Source organism: Carcharodon carcharias, chromosome 8 (genome assembly GCF_017639515.1).
Source record: "Carcharodon carcharias isolate sCarCar2 chromosome 8, sCarCar2.pri, whole genome shotgun sequence".
NCBI lineage: Eukaryota > Metazoa > Chordata > Chondrichthyes > Lamniformes > Lamnidae > Carcharodon > Carcharodon carcharias.
Window position 1 is genome coordinate 159,370,201 of NC_054474.1, and position 25,049 is coordinate 159,395,249.

The 25,049-nt window shown below is 41.9% G+C and overlaps 1 protein-coding gene across 4 annotated transcripts in view; it reads right to left on the bottom strand.

The window, feature by feature from the left end:
• The window catches only part of LOC121281088 (transforming growth factor beta receptor type 3-like), a 163,882-nt gene that overhangs the window by 10,050 nt on the left and 128,783 nt on the right, over positions 1-25,049 (bottom strand). For all 4 annotated transcript variants that reach the window (XM_041193745.1, XM_041193747.1, XM_041193744.1 and 1 more), the window contains 2 exons: positions 23,792-23,858; positions 3,539-3,610 (listed from right to left, as the gene is read on the bottom strand). In XM_041193745.1, the coding sequence (XP_041049679.1) occupies positions 3,539-3,610; positions 23,792-23,858 (139 nt within the window). The remainder of the gene's footprint in view (positions 1-3,538; positions 3,611-23,791; positions 23,859-25,049) is intronic.

The window sequence follows — 25,049 nt, forward strand, 5'->3', positions numbered from 1 at the left end:
GCATCTTAAAGGAAGAAAGGGAGGTAGAGAGTTAAAGAGGATTAGAGAGAGAAAATCAGAGATTGGGGCTTTGGCAGCTGAAAGCATGGCCACCAATGGCGCAGTAATTAAAATCAGGGATGTGTAGGAGGCCAGTATAGATATCTTGGAGGGTTGTATGACAGGAAGAGATTGAGATAGGGAGGGATGAGGCCATGGGCGGATTTGAAAACCAAGATCAGCATTTTAAAATTGAGGTGTATGTAACTGGGCACCGATTTAAGTCAGCAAGCACATGGGTGATGGATGATTGGGACATGGTGCAAGTTATGATACGGGCAATGGAGTTTTGGATGAACTCAAAAGTTTATGGAGAGTAAGAGGTAGGAAGTCAGCCAGGAGTGTTTATAAATATCAGTCCAAATGTAACAAAGACATGGATAAGAGCTGCAGAAATAAGTGAGCTGAGCCATGGTGGGGTTGGGTCCATTGCAAGTATAGAGAGGTGCTCAAATGATGAGACACTGGGCATAAATTCAGCATGCAAAAGCCAACAGTGAAGCCATGCACTAGTTCAACTTCACAGGAGCCAGATGAGGACTTTATAGCCTAGGCTACAGAAGAAGGCTGAAGGCCATGCACATCAAATGCTTGGTTCACTGAAAATAATCACGATATCAAAGAGCATGGAGGTATTCACCAAAAACTTGGCACAGAGCTTAGAGTTCACTCTTTCCAACGTCAAATAGTTGGCCACCTCCACCCACACAGCATCATGATGGGCTCCATAGGTGTATCAGGGAGCCAATGCCACAGCTTCCAATGCAGCAGAAATAGCTTGCATCAAAGCTCTTGACTGTTAACTTGCAAACTCAGACTGCTGGCATCATGGCTCTGGGTACTATTGTTGAAAGGACCTTCCAGTCAGCAATCTGTTCTTCAACAGATCACTAAGATTGCTAAGGTACTTTGCTGGGAGGGTGGCAGTGATGCTACAGAACAGGAATTTGCTGTCATCTCAGTAGTTTCCTACTCCCAGTCCCTTGCAATTGCCTGTCAGACATTTGATCGAGATTTCTGTTGCCCATGCCAAGATGGTATAGACTGAAAAGTGCAAAATTGCTCAAGTTTTCCTCCAAGGTCATCTGTAGTTTCCTCAAATGCAGATCAACAGATGGTCATCCTGCAGTCACTGGGGAAATACCTTGTAGGAGCACTTGGTAAGGTAAAGGCACATTGAAGGCAGGCACCAAAAGAATGCACAAGGTTGTGTAGTTCTGTTTTCTATTATTTATTGATTGATTGATTTGGTCAAATTTGGATTTGGCTTCCATTTGGTGTTGTTTTTTTATTTCCACGATGAACTAAGGATAAAATAAATGCTGTCAGAAGGAGGACAAAGTGGTGATCAGTAGAGAGGGAAGGTAAGAGTGTGGGATCTTTGGTGTATAGGGAGGTGTAGATGAAGCTACTGGCATCATTCAAGAACAATCTGATCACATACAGCCCTAACAGAAAGGGACTCTACATGGTAGTCTCCCTTCCTCTTCATATGCCTGCTCCTCGGCTCCTTGTCTGATAGCTGGTGGCAAAAGCTGATCTCTCATAAATCTCATCATGGCCAGGTTGTGCAGCATATAGCATAATACCACAATTCTCGATACCCATTTAACTGAGTACTGCATGATTTCTTCAAAGTGGTCAAGGCAGAGGAAGCATTGTTCAAGGCCAGTGAAGATCTGCTCTGTAGGTTCCATGTGGCAGCATGTCTTTCATTGTAGGCCTGCTGTTCATGCATGTACAGTTCCTGACCAGATTAATAAATCAAGCCATGTTTGTGAGTGGATAACCCTTATCACCCAATAGTTAGCTTTTATCTTGCCATGGCAGTTCAAATACAGGTGAAACAGTGGACCGCTGCAGAACAAAAGAATCACGACCTTTGCCAGAATAGTGTTCATTCACCTGCACGATGCATAGCCTGTACCAGTGGAATCATTTTCTGTTGAGGAATATGGTAGAGTTCAGATGAAGAGTATGTAAAGCAATCCAGGCACAGTTGATGGTACCCTGCACCACATGGAAGCTTGTGATCTGTTGTGATTGCTCCTCTTGCTTGTTTCTGATATGAGGAAATGAGATGTAACTCTTTCGAGTACAAACACGTTTCCATCTGTTCCTATTCAGATGAAGTTACATTGTTTCATAGTTTGCCATTGTGAGATTTGAACTCTTGATCTTGGGGTTACAAGCCCAGTACCATAACCACTTGAGATGTACATGAACATTTCTTATGTTCCTATAAGGTGTACCTATTTCTCATTGTATGGAGGTGGGGATGAGGAATACAGTGTGAATGACTACACAAGGAAGATGGGGTATGGTGAAATGTGTGCCCATCTAATTTTGAAGGGCTAGAGGGACCAATTGCATAATTAGGGAGGGCAGGCACAGTCTTAAGCCTGAATGTATAACTATAATCACAGACATCATAGGGACAGAGGTCTATGAAGAAAAAGTTAATAAATCAATTAAAATGAGAAAATATTTTATATTTATACTGAATTCATTGCTTCAGTTCTTTGCTCAGTCCTCACTTGGAGAGTTTTAATTTGTTATTAATTTCAGCAAGTCAAGAAGACAGCTGAAGGGTGATAACACCCACGGAATTTGTGTAGCATATTACAGGGTGTGCTGTTTTACAGCAAGAAATCATACAACATAAAATGTAATGTATTCTAAAATAAATGTGTGTCTCTTCCTGATTGATGTTAAGCATTGGGTTCATATGAGAACATAAGAAATAGGAGCAGGAGTAGGCCATTCGGCCCCTCAAGCCTTCCCCCACCAATCAATAAGATCATGGTTGATCTGATCCAGGCCTCAACTCCTCTTTCGTGCCAGCTCCTCATAGCCCTCAGCTCTCTGATACTTCAAAAATCTATCTACCTCCTCTTTAAATCCTTTCAGTGGTCTAGCCTCCACAACTCTCTGGGGTAGAAAATTCCAGACATTCACTACCCTCTGAGAGAAGAAATTCCTTCACACCTCAATTTTAAGTGAGTGTCTCCTTATTCTGAAACTTGTGATAGCAAGATGTGATAACTAAACTGCGGCCATTCTGATTCCAGTGTTCCTGCAGAGTTCCTTTGTTCATTGAAACATGACACAAGAATTTTAGGGGGAAGTGTGAAGGACAGGAAATATGTTCTAGATGTATAGTTTTTATATTATAGATGTTTACATATAAATATATAGAGATATAGGTAAATAGATGCCATTTTCATTAGGAACCGAAAGGCAAAACGGCTGGTACTGAATACAAATACTTCATGACAGTGTGCTGCATGAAATATTTTGAACCAGCTAATACATACTGGAGTAATTTATAACATCAAGTATCATATTTTAATAACTTGCATATGTCTAAGCGTTGAACTAATTTTCTCAAACTTCCTTTTCCCCCCCTATAAAAAATTTAATTCTTCTGTATTAAACTAATATATCATGCACAATATGAGAAACTTTTCAACTCTGATACAACAGCAAAGGTACCAACCTGTTGGCCCGTAACTTGTGGGGTCTGGGCTTTCTGGCCTATAACTTGTGGAGTCTGGGGGTTTGGGACAATCTAAAAGATAAAAATAAAATAGTTTAACAGGATATTTTAACAAGTCCTTCCTCTGAGCCTTGCAAGCCTAAATACAGTAAATTACTAATGTATAGTAATTACGTTACATTTTTGTTTTAAAGAATATTGAAAAATCAGTTACTCACTCTGAGGATCTCAACAGTACTGATATTTCCAGTTTGATTTTATGGATCAGCAAAATCATTTAAAACTGTGATCACATGATCTGACTACTGCCATCACTATATGCTGTTTGAATTAATATGAACCTTTTATCTGTTTCTCAGGTTTAAACTGTTATTAATTGCATTGCAAAATAATTGCTACAAGGAATGCCATTCAGACCATTTTGGTTCTTCTATCCAGGCTAAGTCCTGGATTAACTCCTTATTGCAGCAAAGGACTGCATCTTAAATAATTCTTAGGGTTTTGCCTCCATTACTGCATCCAGAAGTGTTCAATTTATTGATCATGCTTTGTATGAAAAAAAATCTCCTGATATCAGATTTAAATTTATAAAAGGCAAATTTAGGCCTTTTGTATTCTTTCAATATAAAATAATTTTCCAGGTTTACCTTTTCCATGCTGTTTATGATCTTGTGTACTTTTATAAAATCACCTGTCAGACATGTCTTTTCTCCGGAGAAACAGAGTCATTACTGAGATTTCAAAACTGGAGTTTATTCTTATTTTTGTTTTTCTTTGCACTGACTCCAGTACTTGAAAGTCTCCCTTGTGTCTCAATGTACATAAGTGGACAAGGTATTCAAAGTATGGGTCCACTGTAAATTTTGACCATGACTTCCTCAAAGTGGACAGCGCCCTGACAGTGATTAAGTCAAGTAGTGCAGCAGGAGTTGATGGGATTTACCAAGAATTCCAGAAGAACATTGGCACACAGGGAAGAAAATGACTGGCAAAGCTGTTTGTGAACATCCACAGCACAGGTATCATTCAAAACATCAGATGCCAATCCAAGGTAGTGGCCACTGCCAAGCCAAGGAAGCTACTCAACAATCCATATAGCTACCGCCCTATTGTTCTGCTATCAGTAATGTATAAAGTCCTGGAACGCCTCCTGCTCAGCAGACCGAATTCCACCCTCGAAACAACAATGCCTCCCCAACAGGCAGGGTTTTTCCAAGGCCACAACTGCTCCAGGCAGGTCCTGACACTGATTTCAAATATTGTGGCCTGTTTCCAGAAAGGCCTGAAAACAGAAACCATTTTTGTTGACTTATCCTGTGCCTATGAGGCAGTGTGGCACACAGGCATGTTGCTGAAACTCTCCAATATCATCTGTTGTGTGAAAAGCCTACAACTAATCCACTCCATGGTCAGCTACCAAAGGTTCCATATGTATCTTGGAGATCAAATCAGCCGCCCTTGCATGACCAATAACTGGCTCGCAGAGATCAGTCCCTGTACCAGCTCTCTTCAACGTATATACCAGTGACCTTCCTCCCACAAGTCACAGCTCTTTGCATCCACTGATGACTAGGCCCTGACTTTCCAGGCTGAAGAACTTCAGGACATTGAGAAAACACACATTAAGGATCTATAATAATAAAAAATGCTGGAAAAACTCAGCAGGTCTGGCATCATCTGTGGAGAGAGAAACAGAGTTAATGTTTTGAGTCTAATATGACTCTTCTTCAGAACTGAGGGACCATTTCGGAAGAAAATTATATTGGATGTGAAACATTAGCTCTATTTCTCTCTCCATAGATGCTGCCACACCTGTTGAGTTTTTCCAGCATTTTCTGTTTTTATTTCAAATTTCCAGCATCCTCAGTATTTTGCTTTTATATCATTGAAGATCCATGTTCTCTGGAAACCTATTTCAGAAAATAGAGACTTTGACTAAACACTGCCAACATTATCGTTTCAACCTTCCATCTGGAAAACTCGAAGGCCAGTGAAGAACTTCATGTCCAATTCTGTGGCTGACCACTCACCCAACACCCACATCAAAATACTTTGGCATCACACTTGACGGTACATTGACGGTACCTCCAGAACACGGATACAAAATTTAAGACAAGAGTGAAGCTTATACGGAAACTGGCAGGTAACACGTGAGGCAGCAGAACCATCACACTATGCACTGCTTCACTCACCCTGACTACACACTTCTAATCCCAGCTCTTGCTGTGTATTCACTATACTCTCTGACCTTGCCCTCTCCAATGCTAAACATCTGCGCTCAGCCAAAGACTCAGTTTCATCCCCTTACACCCTCACCTCAATGAATTTCAGGCTCGGCATGATGCTGACTTCTTCTTCTGTTGCCTTCTCCATGCTCACTTCTTTGGGCAGGAGTCCTCCCCCCATTCAACAGATCTTTTCACCCGCCTACAGTATTCTCCCTCTGGCCTCTTTACTGCTCTTGTTCGTTTCAATGAGAAGTGTTAGCATGACATTGGCCCTCTTAATTTCTCTGCCCCCCTCACCCACTCCATCTTGTCTCCTTCTGAACTTGCTGCACTCCATTTTCTTGGGTCCAACACTGACTTTGTTATCAAACCTGCTGACAAGGGTGGTGCTGTTGTTGTCTGGCATACTGACCTCTACCTTGCAGAGCCTGAGCGCCAGCTCTCACTCCCCCTCACTCACTTCTTACCTCCCCCTGGATCATGACCCCACCACCGAACATTATTTTTTCCACTTCTGTCACTGATCTCATCTCCTCTGGAGATCTTCCCTCCACAGCTTCCAACCTCAGTCTCCCAACCCCGCACAGCCTGCTTCAACCTCTTACCCAAATCCACAAACAGGACTGTCCTGGTAGACCCATCGTTTCAACCTGGTCCTTCCCCACTGAACTTATTTCTTCCCATCTTGACTCCATTCTGTCTCCCCTTGTCCAGTCTCATCCCAGCTATGTTTGTGATTACTCTAATGCCCTACATCATATCAACAATTCCCAGTTTCCTGGACCTAATCGCTCCTCTTCACTAAGGTCCACCCTCACTCAGTCCGCAAGCATGACCCCGACCTTCCTGTCACTTGCCATTCAAATTCACATTTTGGTCTCATGCCCACATTTCCATCCTTGGCTTGCTGCAATGTTCCAGTGAACCCAATGCGAACTGGAGGAACAGCACCTCATCTTCCAATTAAGCACTTTACAGCCTTCTGGACTTAACATTGAGTTCAACAACTTCAGCCATGAACTCTGTCTTCCATTTTGATCATTTCTTTTTAATTTTTTTCCCAACTCCTTCCCCCAACAGGGTCACCTGTAACTTGTTCTGATGTTTTGCTTTCAGAAAGTGCTGATCCTTGTACGGCTATTAATACATGCTGTTATCTTAACTTTATGCCACTATTAGTACCTACTTTAGTATCAACACTCTCTTTGTCTTGTGTCCGTGACATCTTTGTCAAATCTCTCCTGAGCTCCCACCTATCCCTGAGCTTCTATTTTGCTCCACCTGCTCTACCCCCTCTCTTCAACAGTATACAATCCACTACATTTCTACCTCTTCAGCTCTAAAGAAGTGTCAAATGGACAGATATTCACCTCCAGGAAGTCATGACAATTATTTCTGGGATGTTGAGACCAACACAGCTTGAGTGGCTTCCTGTGTTGGCACACATTGAACCTCCTGAAGTCCACAGGGAAAACATTCTTCTCAAAGAACACCACAGCTGAGAGCTAATGAAACATTTCCATTGACAAAGGGCCTCAAAAATGCACACATTTTAAATCCCATAGTCCCTACTCAAACACACATCACACCCTACAAACTGATGACAACCCTGCCTCTTGTTATCACCAACCACAACCTGGTAATTGACACGAATGGTGAAGTCCCAGGTTTCAACTTTCCAAGGAAAAGCTGGACAACCCTCAACATTTGAGGACAGTCCACTTGTTTCACAAGTAGGACATGAGAAACAGCTCAAATTGTGATTGTGGCCATCCAAGTCAGACCATCACCCATATACTGAATATCTGTCCTGACAGATCAATTCCTGGTGGCATCGTAACCATTCACACTGTGTTTGCTGAAGCCGTTGAATGGATTGTTAACCAGTGACCTTTAACTGCATCCCATGCCATACAATTTTAAAAAAAACTTCCTCAGACTTGAATCTTATTGTATTGACTCTAGCTAAAGATTTTATTGACTTTATTGATTGAGGATCTGTACAGGTTGGATATTTTAAGTTCAGCTACTAAGGCCAGGATTTTTGCATCCCAATGGGGGAGGAATCTGGAGGCATGTGGGCATTAAAAATAGCAGCACTGGCCAGCATGCTGCTTTCCCATCGCTATTCCTGCTGCCAGTGACTTTTCTCAGGACAGTGGAAGGTGGGCTCCAAAAACTTACCCAACTTGCGAATGAGGCTAATTGATGCTGCTAACAAGTTCACTATCAGCTCACTGAGGGCCAGTTTGGGATTTTGGTAGGGCCACATAGGTTACATGCTGGATCAGGGGCAGGCCAGGTGCACGGAGATGGTAACACAGTGGGGAGCCAGTCATGGCTATGCCATATTAGGCGGGCATATAAAAGGGAGCTTGGCTGAGAGGGGCACTTGGCCTTTGGTGCATAGGTGCCATCAAGTGTTGCGTGGAGTAGTCTGTATGTACTTGGGCAGTGCAGGTAGCCGTCTGACTCTTGGTAACACAGGGGCATAAGATGTGGAGGATAGGTTTCCAGACATTACTAGTAGTCCAGTTGAGCACAAGGAATGCAGTAGTTTGTAATGGGTGTATGATTTAGTCAATTTGCCTTCAACAAATCTGCGCTGACTTCCATTTATCCAGGACCAATTTCTATCCAACCTCGGGCCCAGACCAAATCCTACCCCACAATACATTTTCTAAATTACATTATATTTCAGAAAACACTGATTCTGTTTTGACTTTAACTAGCTTGTAATTGAACAACCTTCTTCACCTCAGTCACATACTTCAAATAAAAATGTCAAATGCAGCTTCAGAATAGGATGCAAAATGTTGACTGTAATGATTTTCAAGGTCCATATTGCAGAGCCATATCCAATTCATTGCAGGGTTTTTTTGGTCTATGGTGTCTTGGGAGCTGAACAAAAAGAAACAGGAAATACAAAACTAGGAAAGGCTCAGCTCATGCACAGCTGCAGAGAGGGAAGGAAAAGCTGTTCTAGGAAAGATAGAGAGTATTGTAAAACAGGAAGGAAGATCAGATTTCAGGCCTGCCTGACACAATAACTTCATGACTATAAACATTTCAGCACCAGTCTTTGTACAAATCTTTTTTAAGTATGTTATTGACAGTATCTTGATAAGTATTGGTCATCACTTTTATAACTAGACAAATGACTGAAAGGCTCACTCAAGGTCAAATTGGGGTATGCTAATATAAATATATACGTGCACTTGACAAATTAAAGTAAGTATCAGCTATTTATTTTAAACTTTATTTTCTATAATTTGACCCTTTCACTAATACTCATCCTTCTCTGGCTAAGAATAATAAAAAGTTGCAAGGCTAACAATGAACAATGCTCCGCTGTAACAACAGTACATTATGACAAGCTAGCTACTACATAAGAAGTTATTTCTTTGCTATCTAACCAGAGTGAAATTTAATGAGTTTAATGTTTTGTCAGTTAGTTGCAGAAACTGAGTTTTTGCTGACAAGTCTAGAAATAAATAATGTTGACTATTTCCTCTCAACACAGTGTACAAAGACAGAAAAATTAACAAATTATGTCTGGGGCAAACATTTGTAATTTAGTTAGCAGCTAGTATTCATGATTTATCCATATCTTATAACCACAAACACCTATTTATTAAATTGTGAAAGCTAGACATAAACTTGTCACAGAATCACAGAATCTCACAGTGCAGAAGAGGCCCTTTGGCCCATCGAGTCTGCACCGACACATGAGAAATACCTGACCCACCTACCTAATCCCATCTACCAGCATTTGGCCCATAGCCTTGAATGTTATGATGTGCCAAGTGCTCATCTAGGTACTTTTTAAAGGATGTGAGGCCTCCACTACCCTCCCAGGCAGTGCATTCCAGACCGTCACCACCCTCTGGGTAAAAAAGTTTTTCCTCACGTCCCCCCTAAACCTTCTGCCCCCTCGCCTTGAACTTATGTCCCCTTGTTACTGACCCTTCAACTAAGGGGAACAGCTGTTCCCTATCCGCCCTGTCTCATAATCTTGTACACCTCGATCAGGTCGCCCCTCAGTCTTCTCTGCTCCAATGAAAACAACCCAAGTCTATCCAACCTCTCCATAACTAAAATGTTTCATCCCAGGCCAACATCCTGGTGAATCTCCTCTGCACCCCCTCCAGTGCAATCACATCCTTCCTATAATGTGGTGACCAGAACTGTACACGGTACTCCAGCTGTGGCCTTACCAAGGTTCTATACAACCCCAACTTGACCTCCCTACTTTTGTAATCTATGCCTCGATTGATAAAGGCAAGTGTCCCATATGCCTTTTTCACCACCCCACTAACATGCCCCTCTGCCTTCAGAGATCTATGGGCACATACGCCAAGGTCCCTTTGTTCCTCAGAACTTCATAGTGTCATGCCATTCATTGAATACTTCCATGTCAAATTACTCCTTCCAAAATGTATCACCTCACAGATTTGTCCAATGGATTTTTCTAATTCCCACCTTTGATTATTGAATAAATCTTCCTCCATTATCATATTTCCAGTGGACCAATAATTAAAGTAGGAAAAATTGATGGATAAGCTTGGTAACAGAAACGTTTGTGGTGATTTTAGGAAAAATATTGAGAAATTTGAAAAATTGCTCTCCAGGGAAAGAAAATTCTTTGAATCAGAAGTATTTATGTGTAAACTCAAACTGCATTTTTTATTGAACTCAATGGTATATATTGAATGTTCTTTCATATTGTAGAAAAAAGCAGGCAACTATTTCAGAAAATTGTGTAAAAAAATGTAACATTGTGAAGCTACGCAATGAGTTAGTAAATAAGTGTACCAGCTAATGTGGTATGGAATCAATTGGACTATGAAATCACCAGATTGTGCTAACTAGGCTAATCAGCTAGTGGGGGGCGGTGTTGGCTTTTGATTGCTATCCAATGTTGTAGCGAGCATTACGGTAAGCCTTGGACAAGGACAGGATCAAGACAACTATGATCCCTACATTGTTGAATAACCTAACAATATTTATTGTCTAGTTCACACAAGAGGGGTAATTTCTTTGATGTTCTACTCTCACCAGTGAACTAAATGGAAATTTAGGCATGTTAAATTTCTGACATACACTACTGCCAGTCAAGGCTCCACACCAAAGGACAAAGTTGAAAAATTACTCCAAGAAGGATGCCTGGCTTGTGTAGGTATCAGAGAACTGCTGGAAGGAAGATTTAAGAAACAACAAAATGGGAAGCCCTTTGTACATTTTTCATTCAAAATCAAAACAACAAAACATTTATGCTCTGATGTCCAAAGGCTTATACATTATGAAAACACTAATCTTAGTTTCTCTTGTTCTTGTTACATCAGGATTAATGGCTGTTTTTACTGGCTTCTATCCATATGCAAGTTACAAACAAATCCCCTGCATCCTCTCTCTGAGCATCATATATTCCAAATTTTTGATATCTTGCCAACAAGGTCACCTTCCATTCCTTCCCAAGGGCAAACCCGCCTTGACGAGAAGTGACATTTCAAGTTCATCACCATGGTAACTGAAAAGAACCTCAGAGATGCCAGTAGTCAAATAATATGAAGTCAGCCGCCAAGTTTCAAACTGAACGTTTACAGCTTTACAGAGATAAAAACCAGAACAGACCATTCCAATCATTACTACAGATTTAACTCTTTCCAATCCAGCAACTGCAGAACCATCTTAAAAGATCAATAGAAAGAAAGATCATCATACAATAACAATACTGGTGTAATACAAACCAGATAAAGTCAGTAAATGCAAAATTGCTTACTTGGAACAGACCAAGTTTTGTTTTAACCATATGTTCCTGTCTACTTAATGACAAAATTGTGAACGCAACTTGTTTTATTTACCCCCTCCCCATCTTCTGGAAGACACTGGAGTCTAAATTCAATACAGTTATGCATGTTTTACATAAGTAAAATGGGCAGAATGATCATAGATTTAGCAATGCAAAGGTCTGTGCCTGTTTTGCACCTGCATCCATTCATCACAATCTGTTTTAGGTCACTTTGGCAACCACCTGAAAGAAGCGCATGCCTCATTTCAACTTATGAGGTTACAGGACCCATCCATAAAATGTATCTGCTCAGAGCTCCACTGAGCATTAGTTGGGCTATAAGTGGCTTAACTAGTGGTCTTTGTCACCAAAGATGCAAGTTTTTTAAACACTTAAAATGATGTGGAGCCATTAGGAACAGGAAGTCCACAGCACTAATATGAGTCATTGCTGACTTTGCTCAGGCCTTCCCTATTCTCCTCTCCAAGTGCCCTTCCCCCATCAAGTACTTCTGAGGCCGCTACTGAAGAGCTTTAGACCACTGACTACTAGGTCACTAACAAATTTAGCCCCCACTTACCAATTGCTGACCAAAGGTATTATTCTTCGTGTGAGGGCCTACATAGTGCATCAGCAGACTATTCATTGCAGAGATCACATGCCCAATTTGTCCACTTGGGATCCACAGCCATGCACCATCTAACAGAAGTTACTGATTAATAATCGAGGGAAAGAATACTGATTGGTTTCCCCCTCTCCAAGAGTGCTGTTCCCCATCTACCTGTGCTGGCTGAGATTGGCTAATTCAAAATAGACCAGTACTTGAACCTGCTGTCTTTTGGGATCCATAGTTTAGTTCTGCACTGGGCAGTGGGAGGAGGTGGTGTGGTGGTATTGTCGCTGGACTAGTAATCCAGAGACGCAGGGTAATACTCTAGGGACCTGGGTTTGAATCCTGCCATGGCAGATGGTGGAATTTGAATTAAATAAAAATCTGGAATTAAAAGTCTAATGATGACCATGAAAGCATTATCATTTTTTTTGTAAAAACCCATCTGGTTCACTAATGTCCTTTAGGGAAGGAAATCTGTCATTCTTACCTGGTCTGTCCTACATGTGCCTCCAGACCTACAGTAGTGATTGACTCTTAAATGCTTTCTGAAATGGCCTAGCAAGCCACTCAGTTGTATCGAACCACTAAAGGAATGAAACCGGACAGATGACAATGGCAATCTCAGCCTTGTCAACCCCACAAAGTCCTCCTTACTAACATCTGGGGGATAGTACCAAAATTGGGAGAGCTGTCTCACAGGCTGGTAAAGCAAGAGCTTGATATAGTCATCCTCACGGAACCATATCTTACAGATAATGCCCCAGACACCGCCAACACCATCCCTGGGTATGTCCTATCTCACTAGCAGGACAGACCCAGCAGAGGCAGCAGCACAGTGGTATACAGTTGGGAGGGAATTGCCCTGGGAATCATCATGAAGTCTCATGGCATTAGGTCAAACATGAGTAAGGAAACCTCCTGCTGATTACCACATACCGCCCTCCCTCAGCTGATGAATCAGTGCTCCTCCATGTTGAACACCACTTGGAGAGAGCACTGAGGGTGGTAAGGGCGCAGAATGTACTCTGGGTGGGGGGACTTCAATGTCTATCACCAAGACTGGCTCAGTAGCACCACTACCGACCAAGCTGGCCAAGTCCTAAATGACATAGCTGCTAGACTGGGTCTGTGGCAGGTGGTGACGGAACCAACAAGAGGGAAAAACATACTTGACCTCATCCTCACCAGCCTGCCTGCCGCAGCTGTATCTGTCCAAAACAGTATTGGTAGGAGTGGCCACTGCACAGTCATTGTAGAGGCGAAGTCCCGCCTTCTCATTGAGGATACCCTCCATCGTGTTGTGTGGCACCACCACTGTGCTAAATGGGATTTTGAACAGATCTAGCAACTCAAGACTGGATATCCATGAGGCGCTGTGGGCCATCAGTAGCAGCAGAATTGTACTCAAAAACAATCTGTAACTTCATGGCCTGGCATATCCCCCACTTTACCATTACCATCAAGCCAGGGATCAACCCTGGTTCAATCAAGAGTGCTGGAGGGCATGCAAGTAGCAGCACCAGGCATATCTAAAAATGAGGTGTAAACACGGTGAAGCTATAACACAAGGTTACCTGCGTGCCAAACAGCATAAACAGCAAGTGATAGACAGAGCTAAGCGATCCCACAACAAACGGATCAGATCTAAGCTCTGCAGTCCTCCCACATCCTGTCATAAATGGTGGTGGACAATTTAACAATTCACTGGAGGAGAAGGATCCACAAATATCCACACTTTCAATTACGAAGGAGCCCAGCACATCAATTCAAAAGATAAGGCTGAAGCATTTGCTACAATCTTCAACGAGAAGTGCTGAGTGAATGATCCATCTCGGCCTCCTCCAGAGGTCCCCAGCATCACAGATGCCAGTCTTCAGCCAATTCGATTCACTCCATGTGATATCAAGGAATGGCTGAAGGCACTGGATACTGCAAAGGCTATGGGCCCTGACAATATTCCTGCAATAGTACTGAAGACTTGTGCTCCAGAACTTGCCGCACCCCTAGCCAAGCTGTTCCAGTATGGCTACAACATCTGGCTATGTGGAAAATTGCCCGGGTATGTCCTGTACACAAAAAGAAGGAGCCCTAGCAAAACTGGACTCAATGGGAATCAGGGGGAAAACTCTCCGCTCGTTGGAGTCATACCTAGCACAAAAGAAAATGACTGTTGTTGTTGGAGGTCAGTCACCTCAGCTCCAGGGCATCACACTAGAAGTTCCTCAGGGTAGTGTCCTCGGCCCAACCATCTTCAGCTGTTTCATCAATGACCTGCCTTCCATCATAAAGTCAGATGTGGGGATGTTCGCTGATGATTGCACAATATTCAGCACATTCGTGACTCCACAGATACTTATGCAGTCCATGTCCAAATGCAGCAAGACCTGGACAATATTCAGGCTTGGGCTGACAAGTGGCAAGTAACATTCACGCTACACAAATGCCAGGCAATGATCACCTCCAACAAGAGAGAATCTTGATGTTCAATGGCATTACCATCAACATACTTGGGTTACCATTGACCAGAAACTGAACTGGACTAGCCATATAAATACTTTGGCTACAAGAGCAGGTCAGAGGCTAGGAATCCTGTGATATGTAACTCATCTCCTGACTCCCCAAAGCCAGTCCACCATCTACAAGGCACAAGTCAGGAGCGTGATGGAATACTTCCCAATTGCCTGGATGAATGCAGCTCCCGAAACAGTCAAAAAGCTTGACTCCAGGACAAAGCAGCCCATCTGATTGGCACCACATTCACAAACATTCACTCCCTCCACCATCGACGCATAGTAGCAGCAGTGTGTACCATCTACAAGATGTACTGCAGAAATTCACCAAGGCTCCTTCGACAGCACTTTCCAAACCCACGACCACTACCATCTAGAAGGACAAGAGCAGTTGATAGATGGGAACACCAACACCTGGAAGTTCCTCTCCAAGTCACTCACCACCCTGACTTGGAAATATATCGCTGTTCCTTCACTGTCATTCGGTCAAAATCCTGGAACTCCCTTCCTAACAGTACTGTGGGTGTACCTACATCACATGGACTACAGCGGTTCAAGAGGGCAGCTCACCACCACCTTCTCAAGGGCAACTAGGTATGGACAATAAGTGTTGGTCCAGCCAGCGAAGCCCACATCCCATGAATGAATTTTTTAAAAAGTGTATTTTCCTTGCTAGGACATTGGCAAAGTCCTGTGTAATTTCCCATTTAAAGTAGCCAAATTTTAAGGTTTTATTTACTGCATGCAGATCTGGTCACCTAATCAAAGGAAGGATATGCTTGCCCTTGGGAGAGTAATGAGCAATGAAAATGATTCCTGGCATCAGGAATTAAATTAAACTAAAGGTTAAGAAAGCTTGGTTTGTTTTCTTTGGAAAAGCAGAGACTTTGAGGTAAAGTAACTGAAGTTTTCAACATAATGAAGGGAATTGGTATTGCTGACCCAAGCAAATTTTTCATAATGGTGAAGGAATCAAAAAGCAGACAAGTTGATATAAAAAATTAGGATGCCTGGAGGCTAGGTGACATTGGGGAAGGAGGGAGGGTAATAAACTTGAGGAATAAGTTACTAGCAAAAGCCATTTGAAGGGACAATATAATTAAGAGTTCAAGTTTGTAAATTTAAGTTCATCCAAAACTCTGCTGCCTTGTCTTAACAGGCAGCAAGTACCATTCCGCTATCACCCCTTTGTTCAATTACCTATGTTGGCCCCTGGTTAAGCAATGTATTGATTTTATTCATCCTATTGTTCAATTCCCTCCTTGCCCCTTCTGCTCTCTGTAATCGCCTCCAACCCAACAACCCTCCTAAATATTTGCGCTCTTCTAATTTGGCCTCTTGAGCGTTCCCAATTATAATTACTCCACCATTTGGGGCTGCATCTTTAGTTATCTCGGCCCCAAGCTCTATAATTCTCTCCCTACACCTCTCCACCTCCCTATCTCATTTTCCTCTGTTAAGACACTTCTTAAAATCTACCTCTTCAACGAAGCTTTGGTCCTCTGACCTAATATCTCCTTATGTGGTTCGGTGTCATATTTTGTTTTATAATGTTCCTGTGAAGCACCTTGGAACGTTTCATTATGTTGAAGGCACTATATAAATATAAGTTGTTATTGAGACAATTTGATGCTTTCGAGAGCAAAATGGATTAAAAGGAATGCAAAGAAAAGGGGTAGTGCTGTTTGATTTATCAAAAGACAATGGACTTATTTGGCCTGATGACTTTTCCCAATCCAGAAAATTCCCATGTTCTAATCAGATATCACTCCGATACTTCAAGTGCCACCTCCTAGCGTGATTTATATATTTGAAAAACACTTCTAAACAGTTGTACTTATTAACTGCAAATTTATCTAGTCTAGGAAACCAACTCAACATAATGCTGTGGATGCTGGAAATCTGAAACAAAAACAGAAAATGCTGGAAAAACTCAGCAGATCTAACAGCATTTGTGGAGAGAAAGACAGAGTTAACATTTCGAGTCCCTATGACTCTTCTTCAGTTGTTACCACTGGAAACATACAATTTGAAGAAATTTGAATGTGTTGTGAAATAATCAGCAAAAAAATGTATAGGGTTGGAATATGAGCAGAGAAGGTCAATAATAAGAAGGGAGAGCAGAATTAAACAGACATATTCCCAATGGAACCCAATTTAGAAGAAAAAGAGTGTGTTACTAACACTAAACTATTTTAAATCACTCAGCTGTTTTGACAATCAACAAATTTCTCTTCATTTCTTTTGGAAATGTTGAATGTAAAAGGTGTACATTTTTGTGCTCCAAGTGCAGCTGAAGTTATGCATGCATACTATGTATTTTTTCTTTAAAACATAACCAGTGTTGTTAACCGTATATTAATTGAGCGTTTAACCTGTCTACCATCTTGGATGCAGTGATTCCATGGCACTATTTGCAGATGGGCAGGGGTATTCTCCTAGTGTCCTGTCAATGTTTATCTCTTAATCAGAAACAGATGATGTGATTATTATCTCATTGCTGTTTACAAGAGCTTGCCATTCACAAATTGGCTGCCAGATTTCGTTACAAAAGTGACTACATTTCAAAAGCACTTCATTAGCTATAAAATGCTTTCAGGGAGCCTGAACTCTTGAAAGGGGCCATAGAAATGGAAGGTTTATTTTGCTTTTCTTGGAAATGTACTTGGTGAGCTCACTTTCCAGAATCTTAGAATCATAGAATGATGCAGCACTGAAGGAGCCATTTGGAGTTTCTTTGAAAGAGCTATCCAGTTAGGCCTATTCGACTGACTTTTCCCCTGACTCCAACCTTGTTGAATGACCAACCATCTGGTATTCCCCAGAACTCCCCGTGGCTGCCGGGTGACCCCCTCCTGGGATATGCACTTAAGGAAATTCTCGGCCACCAGTAAGCCCTCCATCCACTCCTTACTGTCAGAAAACCTGAGCTCAAGCAGCTGGATGCACTTCCTCAGCAGGTGTTGAAGGACAATTATGAGGGGCATAGATAGGGTAGACAGGAAAGAACTTTTCCCCTTAATGGAGGGAGCAATAACCAGGGGGGCATAGATTTAAGGTAAGGGGCAGGAGGTTTAAAGGGGATGTGAGGAAGAATTGTTTCACCCAGAGGGTGGTGGGAATCTGGAACTCACTGCCTGAAAGGGTGGTAGAGGCAGAAACCCTCATAACATTTAAAAAGTATCTGGATGTGCACTTTCAATGCCATGGCATTGGCTATGGGCCTAGTCTGGAAAATGGGATTAGAATAGTTAGGTACTTGTTTGACCAGTGCAGACTCGATGGGCTGAAGGGCCTTTTTCTGTGCTGTCGACCTCAATTATTCAATGACTCAATAATCATATTCAGGTGCTGGGCATTAACTGAGGATTCACTTGTGCTCCTACATATTAATGACTACTCGAAAGAGTTAAAAAAACTCGAAAGAGTTACATATTAATGACTGGCTTGGCCTAAATAGCCAAGTGGTTATGGTACTGGGTTTGTAACCCCAAGATCAAGAATTCAAATCTCACAATGGCAAACTATGAAACAATGTAACTTCATCTGAAACAGATGGAAACGGGTTTGTACTCGAAAGAGTTACATCCTTTAAGCTTGGCTTAAATAGCCAAGTGGTTATGGTACTGGGTTTGTAACCCCCAGATCAAGAGTTCAAATCTCACAATGGTAAACTATGAAACAATGTAACTTCATCTGAAACAGATGGAAACAGGTTTGTACTCGAAAGAGTTACATATTAATGACTACTCGAAAGAGTTAAAAAAACTCAAAAGAGTTACATATTAATGACTGGCTTGGCCTAAATAGCCAAGTGGTTATGGTACTGGGTTTGTAACCCTGAGATCAAGAGTTCAAATCTCACAATGGCAAACTGTGAAACATGTAACTTCATCTGAAACAGATGGAAACAGGTTTGTACTCGAAAGAGTATCAAGAATTCAAATCTCACAATGGCAAACTATGAAACAATGTAACTTCATCTGAAACAGATGGAAACGGGTTTGTACTCGAAAGAGTTACATCCTTTAAGCTTGGCTTAAATAGCCAAGTGGTTATGGTACTGGGTTTGTAACCACAAGATCAAGAGTTCAAATCTCACAATGGCAAACTATGAAACAATGTAACTTCATCTGAAACAGATGGAAACAGGTTTGTACTCGAAAGAGTATCAAGAATTCAAATCTCACAATGGCAAACTATGAAACAATGTAACTTCATCTGAAACAGATGGAAACGGGTTTGTACTCGAAAGAGTTACATCCTTTAAGCTTGGCTTAAATAGCCAAGTGGTTATGGTACTGGGTTTGTAACCACAAGATCAAGAGTTCAAATCTCACAATGGCAAACTATGAAACAATGTAACTTCATCTGAAACAGATGGAAACGGGTTTGTACTCGAAAGAGTTACATATTAATGACTACTCGAAAGAGTTAAAAAAACTCGAAAGAGTTACATATTAATGACTGGCTTGGCCGAAATAGCCAAGTGGTTATGGCACTGGGTTTGTAACCCCAAGATCAAGAGTTCAAATCTCACAATGGCAAACTATGGAACAATGTGACTGCATCTGAAACAGATGGAAACAGGTTTGTACTCGAAAGAGTATCAAGAATTCAAATCTCACAATGGCAAACTATGAAACAATGTAACTTCATCTGAAACAGATGGAAACGGGTTTGTACTCGAAAGAGTTACATCCTTTTGCTTGGCCTAAATAGCCAAGTGGTTATGGTACTGGGCTTGCAACCCCTAGATCAAGAGTTCAAATCACACAAGGGCTTGGCCTAAATAGCCAAGTGGTTACGGTACTGGGTTTATAACCCCAAGATCAAGAGTTCAAATCTCACAATGGCAAACTATGAAACAATGTAACTTCATCTGAAACAGATGGAAACAGGTTTGTACTCGAAAGAGTTACAATTAAAAAAAAAAGAACCACATAAATTGCGATGCCTTGTTAAGACATCAAGAGTTCAAATCTCACACTGGCCACCTATGAAACAATGTAACTTCATCTGAATAGGAACAGATGGAAACGGGTTTGTACTCGAAAGAGTTACATACTGATGACTGGCTTAGCCTAAATAGCCAAGTGGTTATGGTACTGGGTTTGTAACCCCAAGATCAAGAGTTCAAATTTCACAATGGCAAACTATGAAACAATGTAACTTCATCTGAAACAGATGGAAACAGGTTTGTACTCGAAAGAGTTACATCTTTTAAAAGATTATCAAGAGTTCAAATCTCACAATGGCAAACTATGAAACAATGTAACTTCATCTGAAACAGATGGAAACGGGTTTGTACTCAAAAGAGTTACATATTAATGACTGGCTTGGCCTAAATAGCCAAGTGGTTATGGTACTGGGTTTGTAACCCCAAGATCAAGAGTTCAAATCTCACACTGGCCAACTATGAAACAATGTAACTTCATCTGAATAGGAACAGATGGAAACGGGTTTGTACTTGAAAGAGTTACAAGACCCTTATTATCGCCCCTCCGTCCTTTTCAGTGGTTGGCGGAGAGGAGGGCTGTGGCCGCAGGGGTGACCAGGATCGGGGACGTGCTGGGTGGCGGAGGACTGGGCTGGATGCTCCTGCAGGAGTTGGCGCGACGCACGTCTGTGAGTGTCCAGGTCGCAGCCGATGCCATCCAAGACCTGAGAACGGTCGTTCTCGGACCCGACGTTATTTTGGGTCTTGAGGTGGCCCAGGTGCGCGGTGGTCTTCCGTCTGAACGTTCCCCTGTTCAGACGGAATTCCACATTGGCCCCAAGCCCCGAACCCTCCCTCGGGTGCTGGTGCCCCTCAATACGAGCCGCCTTGGGGACATGCCCTCCATGCCTTTTGACATGGCAAAGAGGGGCTTTTTTTACGGACTGCTGCTGCACACCTTCCATTTTCTCGCCCTTGTCTGTCAACCGGACACGCCCTGGCGTGCCTTGTTGCCGTCCGGCGACGGAGGCCCCCGAAGGGAGGCCCTCTACGGAGGTGTCCTCCCCCTTTCTATCAGGGACCTGGGTTGGAGGGTGTTGCATGCAGCAGTCCTTTATAATAAGAGGATGCATAGGTTCACGGACTCTCAGGACACGTGCCCTTTTTGCGGTCTTGTGGAGTCCGTGGACCATGTATACATAGGGTGTTGTAGGCTGCACTCCCTTTTTAGTTATTTGAAAAACCTTTTATTGATGTTTTGTTTGCAGTTCAGCCCCACGCTCCTGATCTATGGGCACCCGGTGCGGAAGGGGGTCGGGAAGGAGGAGGACCTCCTCGTGAACCTGCTCCTGGGCCTGGCCAAGTTGGCCATTAACAGGTCGAGGCAGCGGGCAATCGACGGGGGAGTCCCGCCCGATTGTTTGTCCCTCTTCCGTGGCTACGTTCGCTGCCGGATGTCCCTGGAGAAGGAGCACGCGGTGTCTGCTGGCACTCTCGAGGCCTTCCGTGCTCGGTGGGCACCGCGGGGACTGGGGTGTTTTGTTGACCCCTTTAATCACATTTTGATTTAAAGTTTGTAAGGTTCCTTTAAATTTTTGTCCTTGGTTTTACAGCTGACCTGAATTAGGGGCTGTGCCTAATTTATCCCGATTTTGTTGATTTGGTTTTCATTTAAAAGATTATCAAGAGTTCAAATCTCACACTGCCAAACTATGAAACAACGTAACTTCATCTGAATAGGAACAGATGGAAAAGGATTTGTACTCGAAAGAGTTACAAGACCCTTATTATAAGCTTGGCCTAAATATCCAAGTGGTTATGGTACTGGGCTTGTAATCCCAAGATCAAGAGTTCAAATCTCACAATGGCCAACTATGAAACAATGTAACTTCATCTGAATAGGAACAGATGGAAATGGGTTTGTACTCGAAAGAGTTACATATTGATGACTGGCTTAGCCTAAATAGCCAAGTGGTTATGGTACTGGGTTTGTAACCCCAAGATCAAGAGTTCAAATCTCATAATGGCAAACTATGAAACAATGTAACTTCGTCTGAAACAGATGGAAACGAGTTTGTACTCGAAAGAGTTACTTTAACCTGGTAGCTTGGCTGAGTGGTCTAAAGCACTGGGTTAAGGCTCCAGTCTCTACAGACATCTAGGTTCAAGTACCACGGTCGCCGAACGTTCAAGTTATCTTCCTTTGGCTTGGCCTAAATAGCCAAGTGGTTATAGTACTGGGTTTGTAACCCCAAGATCAAGAGTTCAAATCTCACAATGGCAAACTATTAGCTTGGCCTAAATAGCCAAGTGGTTATGGTACTGGGTTTGTAACCCCAAGATCAAGAGTTCAAATCTCACAATGGCAAACTATGTAACTTCATCTGAAACAGATGGAAACGGGTTTGTACTCAAAAGAGTTACATATTAATGACTGGCTTGGCCTAAATAGCCAAGTGGTTATGGTACTGGGTTTGTAACCCCAAGATCAAGAGTTCAAATCTCACACTGGCCAACTATGAAACAATATAACTTCATCTGAAACAGATAGAAACAGGTTTGTAATCAAAAGAGTTACAACTCCAGTCACATTTCCTGACACATCTGTTGCAACATAATTTTTTGGGAAGGAGGAGGACCTCATCGTGAACCTGCTCCTGGGCCTGGCCAAGTTGGCCATTAACAGGTCCAGGCAGCGGGCGATCGACGGGGGAGTCCCGCCCGATTGTTTGTCCCTCTTCCGTGGCTACGTTCGCTGCCGGATGTCCCTGGAGAAGGAGCACGCGGTGTCTGCTGGCGCTCTCGAGGCCTTCCGTGCTCGGTGGGCACCGCGGGGACTGGGGTGTTTTGTTGACCCCTTTAATCACATTTTGATTTAAAGTTTGTAAGTTTCCTTTAAACTTTGTTCTTGGTTTTACAGCTGACCTGAATTAGGGGCTGTGCCTGATTTATCCCAATTTTGTTGATTTGGTTTTCATTTAAAAGATTATCAAGAGTTCAAATCTCACACTGGCCAACTATGAAACAATGTAACTTCATCTGAATAGGAACAGATGGAAACGGGTTTGTACTTGAAAGAGTTACAAGACCCTTATTATAAGCTTGGCCTAAATAGCCAAGTGGTTATGGTACTGGGTTTGTAAACCCAAGATCAAGAGTTCAAATCTCACAAAGGCAAACTATGAAACAACGTAACGTCATCTGAAACAGATGGAAACGTGTTTGTACTCGAAATAGTTACATCTTGGCTTGGCCTAAATAGCCAAGTGGTTATGGTACTGGGTTTGTAACCCCAAGATCAAGAGTTCAAATTTCACAATGGCAAACTATGAAACAATGTAACTTCATCTGAAACTGATGGAAACGGGTTTGTACTCGAAAGAGTTACATATTGATGACTGAAACTGTGGTTGTCGGGTTTGAAGATGCATGTTTGTAATGTGTGCCTCTGAAAATTAAAGCTTATAAGTGGGTAAAGATTAGGCTCCCATTCCGTTCCTCGCTGCCTGACTATCTAGAATAGAACATGTGCGACCTAGAAGAGAAACCTAAAGACTTTTTTAAGCTTTGGCATCAGGTCAATCCTACCACAGACTGTACATGCAAATTAAAACTCTTTACTTTGCTCTAATTATGGGGCAAGTTTCCCCATGTATTATTTGCAACAATGATCATAAATACATTTATTATAAATGGGGTGCATAAAATAAATCCCCCTCTCTGGCAGTGTTCCTTAACATGAGTCTCAGAAGAGGACCCTGTTTCTACTTCTATATTTTGCATTCTTTCTGAGTGCTCTGTGCTACTGGGCAGCGCTACTGACCAGTTTTGTTTTGTGGACTGGTGCCCATTAAGTACAATACAATATTCTAAACTTATATGAAGGGACAAGAGGTTTTTCCAATCAGATCCCCATGGATCCATAATAAATCCAAGAAATTAAAAAGTAATAGCTAAACCCATTGTGCTACTCTGTCTTTTTATGTCTCCTCTCCTTTCTATTTGTCTTCACTTCTTTACCTTTTTTACACAAATTCAAACAAATAATGTTATTGTTTGAAATAAAAATTATGAAAAGCATAATAAAAAAAACATTATAAAATTAAACTGTTTAATGTTAAACATTTTCATGACCAAATGGTTTATGTGCTTCAACAGAAAGCTGAACTTACCAGGATGTGGAGGCCTACTGTTGTCAATTTTCAATGCTTTAGTTGCTCTATTCCACAAAAAGCAAGTCTAGGAATAACAACAGGTAAATTTATATTATTTGGATGTAACTCATTCAGTGATAATTATGAAAGCTTATAGGCCTAGAAGCTTATACTCTAGGAAGGCACAAGATCTTTGGGTTTATTTCATATGCACCAGTAATATTATTTCTTCACTAAAATTCCCTAAGTGTACTTAAACTGTTATTATACAATTTTACCTTTCCCATAATGTTGACAAACAACATTTGAGTAACTACATTTGACATAATATGCATCTGCTCTATTGAAGTTCTCATTCTTTGCTGCTGGAAGGAATAGGTTCACAAAGCAAAAGCACTGGTACCATTCCACCTGGTGTTTTCATTTTGCTTTCCAAGCATTCCAATTATTTTCCAGAATGCTCATCTCATCATTCACTCAGAATCAGCATGGTTTTGTGAAATTGTGCTTGACTAATTTATTAGCGTTCTTTGAGGAAGTAACAAACAAGGTAGATAAAGAGGAACCTGTAGATGTCGTGTACATGGATTTTCAAAAGACATTCAATAAGGGGTCACATCACAAAATAGCAGCTCATGTTGTAGGGGGTAACATATTAGTATGGGTAGAGGATTAGCTAATAGAAAGCAGAGAGTAGTGATAAATGACTCATTTTTCAGGTTGGCAAGCTGTAATCAGTGGAGAGCTACAGGGGTAAGTGCTGGGGCCTCAACTATTTACAATCTATATCAATGACTTGGATGAAGGGACCAAATGTATGGTTGCTAAATTTGCAAATGACACAAAGATAGGTCGGAAAGTAAGTTGTCAAGAGGCCATAAAGAATCTACAAAGGGATTTAGATAGGTTAAGTGAGTGGACAAAAATTTGGTGGATGGAGTATAATGTGGGGAAATGTGAACTTGTCCACTTTGGCAGGAAGAATAGAAAAGCAGTATATTATTTAAATGGAGAGAGACTACAGAATTCTATGGTACAGAGGGATCTGGGTGCCCTGGTAAATGAATCACAAAAAAGTTGGTATGCAGGTGCAGCAATTGATTAGGAAAACAAATGGAATGTTGGCATTTATTGCAAGAGGAATCGAGTATAAAAATAGGGAAGTGTTGCTGAAGCTGTACAGGGCCTTAAACTGGATCTGGAGTACTGTGTAGAATTATCTACGAAAAGGATATAATTGCATTAGAAGCCATTCAGAGAATGTACATTCGACTGA